The sequence below is a fragment of the Mytilus edulis genome, chromosome 14 (assembly GCF_963676685.1).
Source record: "Mytilus edulis chromosome 14, xbMytEdul2.2, whole genome shotgun sequence".
Lineage (NCBI taxonomy): Eukaryota > Metazoa > Mollusca > Bivalvia > Mytilida > Mytilidae > Mytilus > Mytilus edulis.
The window spans coordinates 59,529,305-59,547,520 of NC_092357.1; the positions used below are offsets into that span (position 1 = coordinate 59,529,305).

Below are 18,216 nucleotides of genomic sequence, written 5' to 3' on the forward strand. Positions count from 1 at the left end.
CCCTGCCTTGCCGGGCAACATGGGCAAAGGAATAAATTAATTGCTACTTATCATTGTTTTATAATTTCAAGAATTCTTACTTTGTGCCTACCCACTTTGACCGCTAGAGAAATCTTAACCCCTGTCTTGCCAGGCAACATGGGAAAAGGAATAAATGAGCAGTTACTGATCGTTGTTTCATAATTTCAAATTCTTACCTTATGTCTACCCACTTTGACTGACTTCAGAAGTCTTAACCCTGCTTCGCCAGGCAACATAGGCAAACCTTCACTGATGTAGTTTACAACCAGGGCAGATCCAGGTTTCATCTTGCCTTCATTGTATTCTCTCTTGACCATTTCCATTCTCTTTCTCTCTAATGCTGTTGGTGTCTGGAAAAACTTCATCCAATCTGGTTCTGAGAAAACAAAGAATTTTTTTTTAAACTGTCATACAAGTGAGAGGTTTAGATAGCTATACAACCAGGTTTAATCCTCCATTTTTGACATCAGAAAATGTCTGTACCAAGTCAGGAATATAACAGTTGTTATTTTGTTTGATGTGTTTGAGTTTTTGATTTTTCCATTTGATAAAGGACTTTTTGTTTTGAATTTTCTGCAGAGTTGATTTTAATCAAATTGAAAAGTTTGAAATTATCACATAGCGTTATGCTTGAATTCACATCCAATCTCAACAAACCCACCTTTTTCTCTTGGTGTTGACTTAGCCGAACCTCCTCCAATGGTACTACTAGATTTGACAGGTGAAAGGTTATGTTTCCTGTGAGACTCCTGTCTTGGCCTATAAGATGCAGCTGGAATGAATAAATTTGCATAATTTAAAATCCTAGAATTCCTGAGGTGATATTTTCAATCACTAGATGAATCAACAAAAATGTGTCAATAGTACATGGATGCCCCACTCTCACTTTTAACTTCTATGTTCAGTGGACCATGAAATTGGGGTAAAAACTCTAATTTAGTATTAAAATAAGAAAGATCAGACCATAGGAAATATGTTTCAAATTGATTGTTCTTCAACTTCATCAAAACCTACCTTAAACCAACACTTTAACCTGAAGCTAGAAAAAAAGAATGAATGCACAGACCTAAAAACATAAATGGGGCATAAAAAGAATATGTGTCCTTAGGATATCATGCCATGTTTTTTCTTTCACATTTCCATGTTCATTGAAGTGCAAAATATTATTGAGAACCTAAAGTATGCATCATTTGAAAAGTTCACTTAGTTTAAACATATTTATTTATAGTGGATTGGGAAACAAGTTTTGCAACTTATATTAATCCCTTTCCACTTTGTGGGTGCGAGTGCTGCCTTGTAGCGGCATTAGCCTGCTCTTTTTCGAAATCTAAAAGTTCACTTATATCAAAGAAATTGAATAATGCATGAATCACTCTGATCTTTCATTTCGTCACTTGACTATTCTATACACCACTGTCATTTGTTACTTTTTTACATTCCATCAGAAGCATATCATACATACCTCTAGCTTCAATCTTCTCTTTAGACAGGAATGGACTGGCTTTGTAAGACTTGTAGCTGTAGGTGTCAGACATATCACGTCCAATTCCAGAGTCCTGGATACTAATAATACCGGAGTCATTTGTACTTAAAGTATCACCAACCTACAAAAATTAATAAATTGATCAATTAATTACATTTTCTCTCATTAAATACGAATTAAGACTAGCAATATCCAATTCACTGGGAAAAAAGGGGGATGGTTTCTCACATATTTCTTATATGCCACTACCTACAATTTTTTTAAATTCCATGTTCAATCTTCCAATAATTTTTTTCCTGGAAATAACCAGGAACAAAATATGTGTCATATATTTTCCACTCAATCACCAATACCTAGACACTAATAATATTTGAGCAATTGGCACTCAATGTATCAACACTTGATAGATATCAATGCACTACTTAAATAAGTGTCATATATATCCTATCTGGGGGATGGTGCAATTTATTGGAGATGAGAACTTCAATGTATCATTTGATGTTGTAATCAGTGTATATTGTTATCCAGTGGCAGATCCCAAAAATTCCAGAAGGGGTTTTGGCACTGACTGCTCTAAGAGTCATGCTTCAGCGATTCCCCATATGGTCAACCAAATTTTATCAAAAAGGGGGGGGACATAAAATTTTATTGTGATTAGTTTTGAATGGTGTAAAGTGTGACTCAATTTTTGAAAATGTAAATGTATGCATGGTAAGATGAATAACTGTATGCGCCCATGTCATGGAAATTTGTGTATAGTGAAATTGGAAATGCTATATAGTGCAATAAAGAATATTTGAAGTCCGAAAACTATTTCCTTAAAGTCTGTTTTGTGACCTTACTTGACTATGGCTATCCATTGAACCAATTTGACTATCTGTATCTTCACCAGCACCAAGCTGGGTTTTGCTGAATAATTTACTCATGTTCTTATAATCTGAAAAAGAAAGGTATGATTTTATTATCATGTTACAATTGTAGTTTACACTCCTTTTGATTGGCTTATCATACTGACACTGGCTTTCATGATATATGAAAACCTATGATGGAGGCATGGCAGTTCTGGAATTTCGATTACGTTAATGAATTTGATAACAGTTACTGAATTAATAAACTGGACCATTAACGATTTCATTATACACATCAATGTTTATTTGGTTTTGGCATTTATAAACAAGTACATCTGTGAGTGATGATACCCCCGACAAAATATTTCGGTAAACATGAAGTTGTTGAGTGATGAATCTGAAAACGCATCACACGGTGAAGCTGAATAATATAAACCCTGAAACCAAATTTCAGAATTCCTTGTCAAGTAGTTCCTGAGAAAAAAGAGATGAAAATTTTCCAACTTGGCTATTAAAGGTAAATTGATACAAGTGTTTTGTAAACAGGAAGTAGTTCCAGAGAAAAATGCGACAAAAATATTCATGAGACGGATGGACTGATGGACAGACAAAGGTAAAACAGTATACCCCCTTTTTTAAAAGCGGGGGTATAATAAGTACATAAATTATGTGGATTTTAGACTATTCAATCAATCCTTCTTATATCAACCTGTAGATGATTTTAATTTATCAGGCAGAATTCTAAAAATTTGTCTGAAGTTCCGGCTGAAATTATTCCCAGCATGTTGTTCTTTATTCATAAATGCCAAAACCAAATAAACACTGAATTAACCCAGAATTTGTTAATTATTTCAGTAACGGTTACCAAATTTGTTAACGTTACTGAATTTGGAGTTTTCCAGAACTGATCTAAGCACAATGGATTCCGTCAACAACAGATTATCTTGTTCAATTGAAATAAAATATCTAAATATCTACACTTTTTTACTTAAGTTATCTAATGTATACTTCACCTTTCTAAAACTCATGGCACATGACAAATTGTAGAATTAACTTCCAGTGGTAAAATCTTGATGATATATCACTGGAGCTCAAATGGCACTTTTTAAACAAAATCTGATTCTTGTGTAATTTATTTAGGTTTTAAGCAAATGTATGAAGAATTAATCAAGATGGAAATTTTGAATCTGAATCCAAACAGAAACCATTAAAATTCTTGTTTATAACTGATGAGGAAACTAATTTATCCCCAATCGACTACCCTTATTACCTGTAATATTTTAATTACATACCAAATTATTTCATTAAAAAAACAAAACAAATAAATATATTTGAATTAATGTTTTTACAATGAAAGCCAATCAAACAATTTTCAAGATTTTTTCATTACATAATTCAAAAAACAACAATAACAATAAAAATCTAGTGATCTGACCTGCACTGAACCTTAATCACCCAGTAATACAGAATATGTAAAGTTTTATACAGAATCAATAAAGAGATTTAGATCTTTTTAACATTAATCCTAACGGAATATTGATTGAACTGCATGGTCTATGTTATTAATTATCTGATCTGTCGTAAAATTAAATCAACCTTTACTTTAAAGTAAAACTTTCTTTCCATATCTATTGGAAATATTGTTGTATTTAATTTGCAATCTATAATTCCTTCACACAAATAAATCAATGCATCTATAATTTCAATAAAATTCTTTTTCACTTTAGAGATTTTCTGATCACTTATAATATACAAAGAAAAGATGTAGTTTATCAATTTAAAAGAATACAGGAAATAATTTATTCATACAAATCAATGTATATCTATAATTTCAATAAAATTCATATTCACTTAAATAAGAAAAATTTGTGTATACTTTTAATATTTTCTTGTATTTAAGTTGAAATCTTTATTTTATTCACACAAATTAATCTATGTATCTAAAATTTCAATAAAATTCATATTCACTTATAAGAAAATTTGTGTATACTTTTAATATTTAATTTGCAATACTTATAATATACAAAGGAACGTTGTAGTTTATCAATTTATTAGAATACAGAGAATTTCATTTTAATCTAGAAAAGTAAAACCATTTAAAAATTATTATAATGACATAGGCAGCAATGACCAAAAAGGTATATAGAGGAAAAACTGAAGTCCATTCAATTTTACACAAATAATAGATCAGTCCATAACCTAGTATTTGGCATCTATGATATCTATATAACTATTTGTAATACTATATAAAAGTATTCAAACAGGCCAACAAGTTGCAATTTTATAGAAATCCTAATTCATTTTTTTTTAAACCACCATAATGAAACATCAGAAGATATAAAAAAAACATCTAGAGCTCGAAAGTTTCAGAAAACGATAGCATTATAAATTAAAAACCAAATCAATATCGTTTATTTTCATATACTCTTATCTAAATTACAGGAAGAATGGATTCTTTTTTCAAGCATACAAAATAACATGTAATTCAATTATTTCATCAAAAATATTTCAAAAAAGATTTCTTTATTCAAAAAATTCTTTTCTGGATTTGTTTACCAAAATGCAAAGATCTATAAGTTATACTGATTACACCTTTTTCATAATGAAATTAAAAGTTTCAAATTGGTTTTCTTTTTGTGCAAGTGAAATTTACATATTCTTTCATTACGTTTGTTTGTATACTTTTAAATTTTCATCCTAAACAAACTTTTAATCTGTTATAATCTATTTTCTCACAGTTTGTTGCACATTTTAAAAATGACTTGACAAATAAAAGTAACGATTTCTCTCACTATATTTTATCATAGATAAAGACTAGCTGATCGTTTTTTGCTATCTACAGTTTTTTCAATAAATGTATTTGTTTTTTTAAGGTAATGGCCAAAAATAGTCATGTAATGACATTAGTAACTAAATTTTACAATGAAAAAAAAAATTAAATAAATTTGTGGAAACCATATACTTTCATACAATAATAGAATAAAAACTCATCCGAAATAAAAGACATATTTTTGGGCCAGATATTCAATTCTTCATCATACAACTTATCTGTGGCGCCCTTACAAAATAGTTTAAAGTCAAATAAAAAATTTACAGACTTTTTAACAACAAAAAAAACCAAAAAAATTTGTGCTTAAGATGGCTAAGGAATTGTTCATGCTTAGCATTGCATTGTAATGCTTACAACCTTGGTGTAGTTCAGAAAAAGTTTTATTTATCTTGTAAATGTTAAGACTTTACAAGAGAGTCACCTCTAACAGTGACCATGTTCACCCCCTTTTTTTAAAGTCCAAAATTTTACCTTAACTTAACACTAAAAACTAACTTTTGAGATTAGTAATATATGAACAGTGAAAGTATATATGATATTTTATCTATTCCCATTGATGAATCCAGACAACAGAACTAGATTGTGATCCAAAGTTATGCAGTTTCTATCCAAGATTTGACTTACTGAATTTTCCATCGTTTTCTCTTTCTTTGATATGTCTGTTTTTATAATATCTGTATAAACTAGGATCTCTAGGATCAAACCTGAAAAATACAAAGACTTTATAAAAAGGAGATATAGGATTTAATGTCAAAGAAACTAAAGTAAAAAAAAAATTATATAGTGTGTATATGGTTAAATGAATTTAACAACAATTCATAGAATTTTTTTTTAACCGTTTGTTAGACAAGTGAAGAAATATAGCTGTCCACATGAATATATTTTAATGTTCAATAATTGTGAAAAGATGTTACTTTTTTAACCCCTATATATATTTGACTTATATTAAATCATCACAGAGGTCTGTTATATTACTACCACCATAACAGCACATTAAAAGACCCAATTTAAAAAATTAGAATTGGGATCTGTGAAAAGAGCTAACGGTAATATTCAAATTGGGATCTATCATAAAATACCTCAGACATAACAAAACTTATATGTTATATACTCAGACATTTTTCACACTGAAAATAATTAACTATTATAAAAGTAAGGATAGATATATTTATACATTTAAAATATCTTAATTCAAATTTTTACACTTAGGTTTCTATCCATTATCTAATAAGGTCAGATTATACTAAACTATATGCACTCTAGGCTACAATTAAATAATAAAACTACTTTAAAATTCAATTTTACATTGTTTGATATAGTAAGTTGTAACACCGGTATATTACATTGAACTTTTACACTGAAGTCTAACACTTAAAGTTATCATGCTGAAGTCTACACTTAAAGTTAGAACACCAAGATCTGGTTTTAAGCAAGACATTGGGGTCAGATTTTGAGTAACAAACTGAGATCTGAATTGAAAAAAAAACATACTTTAGACTGACATTAAATTAAACAATGACGTTTAATATTAAAATACCACACTGAAGTCTAATATTAAGGCACACATAAAAGGTGACATAAAATTTTCACGCTGGTCTCATTTTAAGCAACACACTGAAGTCTCATTTTAAAAAACACAATAATGTCTGATATTAAATTTTCCCAGAGGTCTGATTTAAGTTACACACAATAAGTCAGATATCCAATTTTCACACTCTCTGAAGCCTTATATTAAGTTACACACATAAGAGGTCTGATATTAAATTTTCACACTGAGGTCTGACTTAAGTTACACACAAAAGGATGGATATCAAATTGTCACACTGCATTCTAATATTTAGGTAAACACAAAAGGTGATATCAAATTTTCACATTGAAATCTGATATCAAATTTTCACAGAGGTCTGATATCCATTTTCACACTGAAGTCTGATATTAAGTTTTCACACTGAGACCTGATTTAAGTTACACACTAGTGGTTTGAAATCACATTTTCACACTGAGGTCTGAAATTAAATTTTCACACTGAAGTCTGATATTAAATTTTCACACTAAGGTCTGATTTAAGTTACACACAAGAGGTCTGATATCAATTTTCACACTGAGGTCTGATATTAAATTTTCACACTCAGGTCTAATTTAAGTTACACACATAGGTCTGATATTAGATTTTCACACTGAGGTCTGATTTACGTTACAAATCAGAGGTCTGAAATCACATTTTCACACTGAGGTCTGATATTAAATTTTCACACTCAAACCAGCCTACCAGTCCTCCTCCTCTGCACTGTAAGTTGTCCCCTCCTTGTGATGTAAAATAGGCTCATCTCTTGCCAGAAACCCTTGTTCAGGCAAATTTAATATTTCTGCCTGGCCATTTCTAATATATAACAAGTTAATAAGTATTGTTTTACAATGCCTTACATATCTAAAGATTATCGGGAGAATTCAGAAAAAAATCCTTCCATCATAAACATGATAAACAATAGTTAATAAATATAATCACAATTTTTTTCGATCTCAGCGTACATTTTAATTTATAAGTTTTACGACATTGATTTATATTGTAAATGATATACCAGTTATCCATCTGTTAATAGTTCCTTTTCATATAATTGTCTTTTCGCTCCAGAATTAATATTTTTTTTACCTTCTCTGTGGTAAGACATCGTGGTATTCATGCAGTAAAACCAAAATAAGTCAAGTCTACTGTTTTCTAATGATTTTATGGAGTAAAGAAAATATCAAGTAATTAACATTCCCCACAAATTTTACTACTGATTCAAAGCTTGTGATTACTTTTTTTGGCTGCTAGACATGACCTAGTACCAGGATGTCCTACCACAGAGTAGGTCACCTGTTGAAAAATTGTTGAACCAGGAGTCAAAAGTCGGTAATGAAAGTTGTCTGTTCTCTATGGTATTACCATTCCAGTAAGCTTCATTCAATTAATATTTCTGTTTTGACATTGAAGGGCAAGATTTTTTCCCATCATATGTCACATGACTGGCAATTAATAAGTTTTTGGTCACTATTCGAATATTTTTCTTTATCTTTAAATAGGCCAGGGTTTTTTAATTTGTTGGTTTACAGATTTTCCCTATGAAAACGTCGGGTTTGGTCGGTCGGAATTTTTTTTTTAAAAATCTCTCAAGCCTGAAAAATATGCACAAAAAAAACCACATTTCACCTTTCTAACAATATGTTTGGTTTGCTATTTTATCATCATTCCTTATACATGTATGTCTATTAGTTCAATTATTGCTTAGCTGCCATAAACTTCGCATGACATTGTCTAATAATTTTCTGTGAAAAAGGGGGGTTGTGTCCATGGACAAAGACGAAATTAAATCGGCCTTTCAGAAACGTAGCCCTTAATAAATGACAGGTGGTTAATGATCTTCAAACACGAAAACAGAAAAAGAAAAAAATGCTAAAAAGTCGTACGAAAATAAGTTTCAACACAGATGTCAAAAAGTTATAGACTCGTCCACTGGGAAAATGAGGGTATCAGGTTAATCTGTTATGCATTCAGATTTTCATATCCAAATTGACGATTTTTTTTTATTATCAATGACACAAGTCTGAAGAAAATTCCAAGGAATTGTTTTTAATAAAGTTCTTCCATGGTTTCCATTTATATATCTTAAGGAATGATGAAAAATACGAGAAATGAACGTAATGTGTAAAGGGTTTTAAACACAGGTTTCGTTTCCCCAAAATTATATGCGCAAACAACATTTCAAATTCAGTTATGATTGTCTATATTTAGATACGTAAATTGGAAGTTTTAGTTTTCACAATTGAAAGTGTTATCAATTCTGTTAGTGTTTAATTCATTTTATTTCATAACAAAAGGATAATCTATTTATTTTGAGAAATAATGTTTTTGTACGGGTCGGTGGGAATAAAAAAGCATGAAAAGTCAATTTTATTTTTATTCCGAAAATCGGCAAAATTGGGTCGGCTGATCCGTAAACCAACAAATTAAAAAGTCCTGGCCTTAGTTATTCTATAAATAACCCACATCTGATGTCAAGAGATTAAACTTTCCTTCCATATTTGAAATGTAAAGTCGTTAAAAATTTCCTAAACTAAACCTATTTTAATAGAGTAGGCATAACCGTTTTCCTAACCTACCCTCCTATATTTTAATGGAATAGTCATAACATTTTGTACTTACTTGACACCACGTCTACTTCTATTACTGGACCTACTGGATCTGTCTGATAACTGTCCTTGTGTTTTGATTCTATGAAATAAACAAAAAATTACAGTTATTTGAAAGCATGAATGTACTGAAGAAAATTGTCTGTCAGTCTGTCAGGAGATAAAGATACCAAAGGGACAGTCAAACTCATAATTTTAAAATAAACTGACAATGCCATGGCTACAAATGAAAAAGGCAAACAGACAAACAATAGTACACATGACACAACATAGAAAACTGAAGAATAAACAACATGTACCCCACCAAAAACTAGGGGTGATCTCAGGTGCTCCCGAAGGGTAAGCAGATCCTGCTCCACATGTGGCACCTGTCGTCTTGCTTATGTGATAACAAATCCGGTAAATAGTCTAATTTGGTAGGTCACATTCATGAAAGGGAAGGGGATATAAATACCAACAAACTGTATTCACTTGAAGATTAATTCACATTACAGAAAACCTTGATTTTACTTCTTATTAAATGGTTAAAAGAGGAGCAAAAGATACCAGATGGCAGATGATAAAAAGAATAAACTGTTATCACTGAGATATGTCTTGCCTTTTTCATGTTTTTTGTAATTTTGATTATGCAAATGTTGAAATCAAAATAGCAATACTTGAACATCTTACACAATTAAGTTATGCAAATATTATATGATTGACCTACAACTTGTGGTTCACCATAAACTAGACCTAATCACAAACTAATACATTGTTGATGCCATCGTGGTTGTCGCTGCCGCCTGAAACAGCATACCTATGTCTTGCTTTTTGACTCCGTCAAGGCGAGACAAAAACTGACAACACAATGGTTAAAAAAGAAAAACAGACAAATAATAGTACACGAAACACAACATGAAAAACTAAAGACAAAGCAACAGGAACCCCTGATCTCGCGTGCTCCACACGGGTATAAATATTCTACTTCGGTAGGTCACATATAAAGTAAACATGAAGATGATCAGCCATGAATCTAACCGTGGATAATACTGTATAGCATGGTCAGGGATGGACAGACACTAGGGTTACGCTTATTGCCCTGGTGTGTTTGACAGCGGCATAAAGATATAAATGGGTTGATTGAGAATGTCTAACAATTAGCATTAAACTTTCTCCAGCTTGTTACTGGATCCTATTTATTGTTCATTTGATATTCAGTGGCGGATCCATTTTAATGGGGACATGTGGTTAGAACTCCCCCTTTGTCCTAGGTTGGGACACCCCCCCTCCCCCTTTTTAAAAAAGCTGGATTCCCCACTGATATATATGTTAATGCCAAATTGTGTACATTATTTAACTTGAATTTAATTAATAAAAGATTTTTACACTTACAATAAGTGTGAAGTGCTACATGTATATACTTTAGGAAACAACAAATTAATGAAATATGAATAAGAAATATTAGATTGAAAATGTCTAACAATTAGCATTAAACTTTCTCCAGCTTGTTTCTGGATCCTATTTATTGTTCATTTGTATATTCAGTGGCGGATCAAGTGGAGGGTGTTCAGAGGGTTGGAACATCCCCTTCATTTTGACAATCGGGGACATGTGGTTAAAACCTTACCCTTTGTCCTAGGTTGGGACACCCTCCCTCCCCCTTTTTAAAAAAACTGGATTCCCCACTGATATATATATGTTTATGCAAAATGATGTACATTAATTAACTTGAATCTAATTAATAAAAGATTTTTACACTAACATTAAGATTGATTGATTGTTGATTTCTTTACACCGCATTAGCACAAAAAGGCTGTATCGCGGCGATACAGTAACATTAAGTGTAAAGTGCTACATGTATATACTTTAGGAAACAACATATTAATGAAATATGAATAAGAAATATTAGATTCATATCATAACAAATAATAAAATAATGTTAATTTTGTCCCTCAGTCTACAAGAACAATTCAAATACAGTGAAACCTGTTTAAACCGAACCTCTTCGGGACTTAAGATTGTGTTCGGTTTTGGCCGATGTTCGGTTTTATCAGATTCACAACGCATACAATTTGATATGACAGTGCTTTAGAAAATGTTTGGTTTATACAGGTTTTCGGTTTACACAGGATTCGGTTTAGCCAGGTTTCACTGTACATCAGAAAACAAAAATATCAAATAGGAAAAAACTATTTGCAGTCCAAATCCAAATAGTCAGGAAACAAAAACAACAAAAGGAGAAAAAAAATATTTGTAGTCTAACAGAAAAAAAATCAAAATACAATCAGAAAACAAAAATATCAAATAGAAATAATTTACTCAACGATTAAAAAAGATATTATATAATTTAATTAAATCTAACAATCAAAACAAAACAATTAGAATTTTTAAACTTACAATATAGATTGTTGACTTCGTGTTGACATAATTAATAATTGTACAAATATAAGCTCACCTTCACTGATTAATTAAAACAATAGAATCATTTCTCACCTGGGTGGATTTGCGTAGTATATGCATTCACTTGATGATTCCAAATAACGCAATATTTTCTCAATTCGAATTTCCATTTTATATTTTTTATTGAATTTTAATTCACACTTCTATTTCTTGAAATATATATTTTTTCTGCACATTTATCCACTTTTTCAATTAAGACATTGCACTTACAAAATGTACAAAAAACGTAGAAAAAAAAATGTCCACAAATTTCTTTTAATGACAAACACATCTTTATACCTTTGTTTAAGGTTTTTAACATATGTTCTAGTACTATGTATTGAATTAAATAGCCCAGATTTTATCAAGAATATTACAGATTTAGTGATAATTAAGGTGTTTATTAAAATACTTGTTCACAACACACTCAACACTTGAAAATGTCCAAGTTACAATGCATAAAAGGGCTGATCAACGTTTACAAGTATTCAACTGTTCTTATAGCTTCTTTTATAAAATATTTAAGTCCCTTTTTAAATTTTTATAAAGAAACCTATTTAAACTCTGGTGCTTTTGCAGAGATAAAAAAGATTTAAGTTTTCTGATGTCTTTTTTACAAAATTTATTCTTATATACAAGTCCTTTTTCTTATTTTCATAAAGAAACCTATTTAAACTCTGGTACTTTTGCACAGATAAAAAAGATTAAGACTTTGACATGCATGAAGTGCATGGTCAGGATTAGTGTGCCAAATTAAAAATTAATCAAAAAAGATTGAGATTTTATTTGATTTCTTGATTGCATGCTGTTTATTGCACAGGATTTGAAAAATATTAAGTTATATTTGACAAGTATGAAGCTATTTCACATTTTCCTTCTAAGCCCAAAATACACCTTTTGATGAATTACTACCAAAAAAATGTGCATACCCTTCCAAAGCATCTTAGTTATGTAAATACTTTTAGAAAGATTTATGTTGCTCAATCTTAATTTTTCTGTGAAGTGCTATTATGTCTGAAATGGGTTTCCCCTTTAAGTTATAGCGTTGGGCATTCTTCTAAAATGATGATTTTGACACCCCTCCCCCCTCGATTATATCCTGTTACTTTATATGGTCAATAATAGTATGTCCTGCTCAACAAGTTCATTACAAAACAGGGTAGAAGATTGAATCCCACTGCTAAAAGAATATTTAATTTAAGCTACTCCTGAATTTAAACCCTTCTGGTTTTGAAGCAACTAGTCATATTTGCTTTTCTTTCTAAATATGTGTATTCAAACTTTTACATTGCCATCTCTAAGTTTGATTAGTGACTTTCCGTTTTGAATTTTCCTCTGAGCTCAGTATTATTTTGTATGATTTTAATTTTTACCAAAAGAATAGTTATTTCCTACATTCAATATCTCCAATTGTGTCAAAAAATTCTACTGAAAGTACATAATACTAAATAGAGAAACGGTTGATTAAAAAGATATCAACTATCTGTATTACTTTGATTTTTACCTATTAGTTTATATCTTTCTAATCATCCAGAACTGTTAAAACAAACAGTGGTATAAAATTTCTTTTCTTTATGTATATAACATATTTTCTTAACACTTATGAAATGAGATATGTCATTAAGCATGCTTAAGTTTATATTTAAATGTAGTATTTATTTTCAACTATTTGTGATAGAATAGGGTGTATTGTATTAAAACAATTGTTTATACTGTTTTTGAGTACGGTAGAAATATTAAACATGTGTTCAAATTTCATATTTATAAATAATATTAATAAGAGAGAAAAATTACAACTGTTTTATTAAACCATTCTTTATGTACTGTGTAAAAGGGATTTTCTATGTGACAAATTCATAACAGAGGGGGAGGAAATACTGAACACTTTGAGCTGCATGGGGGTGGGGGGGGGATGAAAAATAACTTACATAAAATAGTCATTTTCTATTTAGTAAACTGACTCATCATATTTCTTCTTTTTTTCTGGGTATTCGTAATCATAAATTCAAAGAAACTTAGTGAAATTTCTTTTCCTTTTGTTCATGATTTCAAAACTTTTGCATCACATATACAGGTACTTACTTTTCCAGATCTTCTATCTCTAATGGCTCTCCATCATTCTCATCTAGTTCCTGTATAGGAGTACCTGAAATGTTAAATTTCAATCATTAATATTCTTTATATGTATCACTATAGCACACTAACACCAAGATATTTTTTTTAAATAAGGTTTTGGCTTTTCTTTAAATTGTTGTCAAGAAAGTTTCTTGACTATTTTCTCAAAGCAAAATTGATTTGAAAGAGTAAGTAAATTGAAATAAAACTTAGCAAGCAAAACATCAATCTAAGTAGGTATCTACCTTAAAGTTTGCTCAATATGATAAATATCTATACATTGAATAGTGTGTTTATTGTCACCATATAGAAAAGGCCTCTAGTTTTGTTTCAAAATATAATATAATTTTATCTGTCATCATATATAGAAAAGGCCTCTAGTTTTGTTTCAAAATATAATATAATCTTATCTGTTATAACCAAAAACATTATTATTTATTAAGTCAAGGCTATTCAACTTGAAGATATCTTCTTGTAACAGTACTTAAATGTCATCAACCAATTTTTGTTTTGATTTTTCTTGTTTTTGTTGAGATAAACATCATGCATCTTCGTCAAAGATAACTAGTATAAATGTTAAATTTTTCAAAAGATTAAATTTTTCAAAAGTTTTTGTAATATTATTTTTGTTGTAGTAATCATCTCTTTGTCCTGCACACAGTAGATGAGGTCCCTGTGCTCCCATTCAAATCCCTGGTTTTCTACCCCCCCCCCCTCTTTTTATACTTTCAAATAGTGAATTTCTAGTGTTACCTTAAATATATTAGTATGATATGACAAGCACAACATAATCAATCTCCATGAATGAACAAAACACAACTAAAATCAAAGTGCTTGTAAGCACCTAAGGGTCAAAATTGCTTTAATGTATCAATGAAAGAAATTTAAATATTGCTTTCTATAAAGAAGTGGTTGGAGGGGTAAATTCAGTAAATAAATATGTCATCCGGGACCGCCCATTTGGGGGAGAGCTTTCTGTCTAAAACTGAAGTCATGTGCTCATCTGATTGGTAAATAATGTTTGTAATAAATATTTTTGGGTATATGGATCAAAACTAGAGTTGAAAAAAAAAAAAAAAAATGCTGGATGTATTATTTTTTTTTACTACAGGGTTGAAAAGTAATGGGGTCAGTATAGGAATTCAGTGCGAATCTACATTGTTTGTAAACAAGGCCATGTGAATGCCCATAAAAAATGCATGACCCTATGTTTTTTATTGTTGCAAAAGATAGGGCTACATTTGTACTTTCATGAATGATATAGGAATGTTTCTAATTTCTAAAAGTAAATCAGGTATAAAATTAATTCAATACATAGATAATCATTAAAGTCCATAGGAGATTTTTTTACTGAATTTACCCCTGGATTCAACTAGAACTCTTGACAAAGGGAGATAACTCTAAAACATTTAACCAAAACTACTTAATTAATTTTAAGAGAGAAAAACAATGGTCGATTAGAAAGATTTTAAATACCTATGTTACTTTGATTGATTTTTACATTTTAGTTTATATGTTTCTAATCCTCCGGAACTGTAAAAACAAACAGTGGTATAACATTTCTTTTCTTAATGTATAATAATATTTTTTAACACTTATGAGACTAGTTTCCGAGAAAAGTTACTGTACCTTTTACCTGGTAAAAAGTACTTGATAAAGAACAAGTTAAAAATTATCGATTGCAAATAAACATGTTGATGAAAAAGATTTTCATTTGAATAAACAGAATTCAGAAACATGTCAAAATAATATTTGTTTTCTTGTTTTTTGTTTATAATTACTTTGTTCATCAAAGTTGGATTTAATTTATTTTCTACAGAATAAGTGTACTTGTCCCGACGGACAAGCTTGATACAGCTTTTACTTGTCCGACCTTTTTTCCCTCTGGTACGGGACAATCGGACAAGCGTTATTGTCGAGGCCTGAAAGAGGAGAAAATTATTTATAACTGTTTCATTTAACCATTCTTTATGTACTGTGTAAAAGTAATTTTCCATGTGACAAATTCACAACAGAGGAGGAAAGGGCTGAGGAACTATGAACTTAAGTTTTCAAAAGTATCTAAAATATTTAGTTTTTTTTTGTTTGTAGAAGTATTCATTTCTTTGAGCTGCAGACAGTACATGAGGTTCTTGTACTTACATTTAATTTTCTTTGATTTCTACCCCCTCTTTTTATACTTTCAAAGTTCTCCCTTAAAAATATCAGATAAAAGCACAGTGTCTACAGAAGCAATTCCAATGAATGATTGCTTTAATTTTCCAATGAAAGTAAATTCAACAAGTGAAACTGCGAGCTACTGCTCACTGATGATACCCCCGCCGCAAGTGGATAATACTAATAGTGTAAAAATAGTGTATTAAGTGTTCGGTAAACAGGAAGTTGTCGAGTGATGAATCTGAAAACGCATCACACGGTATAGCTGACTTATAAAAATCCTGAAACCAAATTTCAGAAATCCTTGTATTGTAGTTCCTGAGAAAAATGTGACGAAAATTTTTAACTTGGTTATCATGTGTAAAATCATACAAGTGTTCGGTAAACAGGAAGTAGTCGAGTGATGAATCTGAAAACGCATCACACTGTATAGCTGACTTATATAAATCCTGAAACCAAATTTCAGAAATCCTTGTATTGTAGTTCCTGAGAAAAATGTGACGAAAATTTTCAACTTGGCTATCATGTGTAAAATCATACAAGTGTTCGGTAAACAGGAAGTTGTCGAGTGATGAATCTGAAAACGCATCACACGGTATAGCTGACTTATATAAATCCTGAAACAAAATTTCAGAAATCCTTGTATTGTAGTTCCTGAGAAAAATGTGACGAAAATTTTCAACTTGGCTATCATGTGTAAAATCAGACAAGTGTTCGGTAAACAGGAAGTTGTCAAGTGATGAATCTGAAAACGCATCACACGGTATGGCTGACATATATAAATGTTGATACCAAATTACAGAAAGGGTGGATGTGTAGTTCCTGAGAAAAATGTGACGAAAGTTTCATGGGACGGACTGACTGACGGACGGACTGATGGACGGACGGACTGATGGACGGACGGACTGACAGACAGAGGTAAAACAGTATACCCCCCTTTTTTAAAGCGGGGGTATAAATATTTCATTGTATAAAGAATTGGTTCAACTACAACTCTTGACAAAGGAGAACTCCAAATTTTATAGATGACTTTAACAGTGACATCATTGATATTTATTTTAGATTCAATGTTGATACCAAATTACAGAAAGGGTGGATGTGTAGTTCCTGAGAAAAATGTGACGAAAGTTTCATGGGACGGACTGATGGACGGACGGACTGATGGACGGACGGACTGACAGACAGAGGTAAAACAGTATACCCCCCCTTTTTTAAAGCAGGGGTATAAATATTTCATTGTATAAATAATTGGTTCAACTACAACTCTTGACAAAGGAGATGACTTTAACAGTGACATCATTGATATTTATTTTAGATTCCTGTATCTTGCAAAAGTTATCAACATCTGAGCATATATTTCATTAATACATTTCTGGAAATGTTATGATCAAAACATTTTTTCTAAAATAGAATTTATTTCAATATGTGGTATTTGATTGATTGTTGATCTTGTAAGCCACTTTGAAACACCACTTTTGAGCTATTTCATGGCAGCCAGTTTTTATTGGTGGAAGAAGCCTGAGTGCCTGGAGTAAACAACCAACCTCGATAAGAAAACTGACAATCCTAATCAATTAAGATTGGAGTCGAGTGCTCTTCCGGGAGCCCGGATTCGAACTCACAACCTAAGTGTGGTATTTAAAAGGAGATAACTGTAAAGGTTGTTGCTATGTAAAATCTATGTTTTATGAAAGCCAAGATTAAAATACAATAGTTATCTTCTCAATTTACAAGGGAAAGGTCATTTTTACACAAACATTCAGTTAAGTCATGACCAACCATGCCAGACCTTCCCCAGTAATATTTTAAAGGTTGCTATAACACCAAAGACAGAATTCCAGCTGTCATTCAGTCCAGTAGAGAAAAATCTACCAGCAGATTACCCATGCTTATTTCTGATAAACCTTGGTTTTACTGCAGAATTATAACAGAACAAAGCATGCATTGCCATGCAAATACCAAACACAAAGCAACATGCAAGCAAGAACAAAATATTATAATATTCTAATCATTAACTCATAATATGCATGCATCAAGCAACAAGTAGTAAGCTTTGTAAGTCTCATGCACATGCTCAGACTCTGTATACCCTAATGAGCAACCTGGTTAGAATAGAACTTAACAAAGCATACACAAAACATCTAGATTACACATGCAAATATACTAAACACCAA

The 18,216-nt window shown here is 30.9% G+C and overlaps 1 protein-coding gene across 1 annotated transcript in view; it reads right to left on the reverse strand.

The window, feature by feature from the left end:
* Window positions 1–18,216, reverse strand: part of LOC139503749 (uncharacterized) — a 42,055-nt gene that overhangs the window by 13,396 nt on the left and 10,443 nt on the right. Inside the window, exons 6-12 of the mRNA XM_071293601.1 lie at window positions 13,853–13,916; window positions 9,366–9,434; window positions 5,807–5,886; window positions 2,347–2,441; window positions 1,484–1,625; window positions 683–793; window positions 198–397 (exon numbers count right to left, since the gene is read on the reverse strand). Coding sequence (XP_071149702.1) covers window positions 198–397; window positions 683–793; window positions 1,484–1,625; window positions 2,347–2,441; window positions 5,807–5,886; window positions 9,366–9,434; window positions 13,853–13,916 — 761 coding nt within the window. The remainder of the gene's footprint in view (window positions 1–197; window positions 398–682; window positions 794–1,483; window positions 1,626–2,346; window positions 2,442–5,806; window positions 5,887–9,365; window positions 9,435–13,852; window positions 13,917–18,216) is intronic.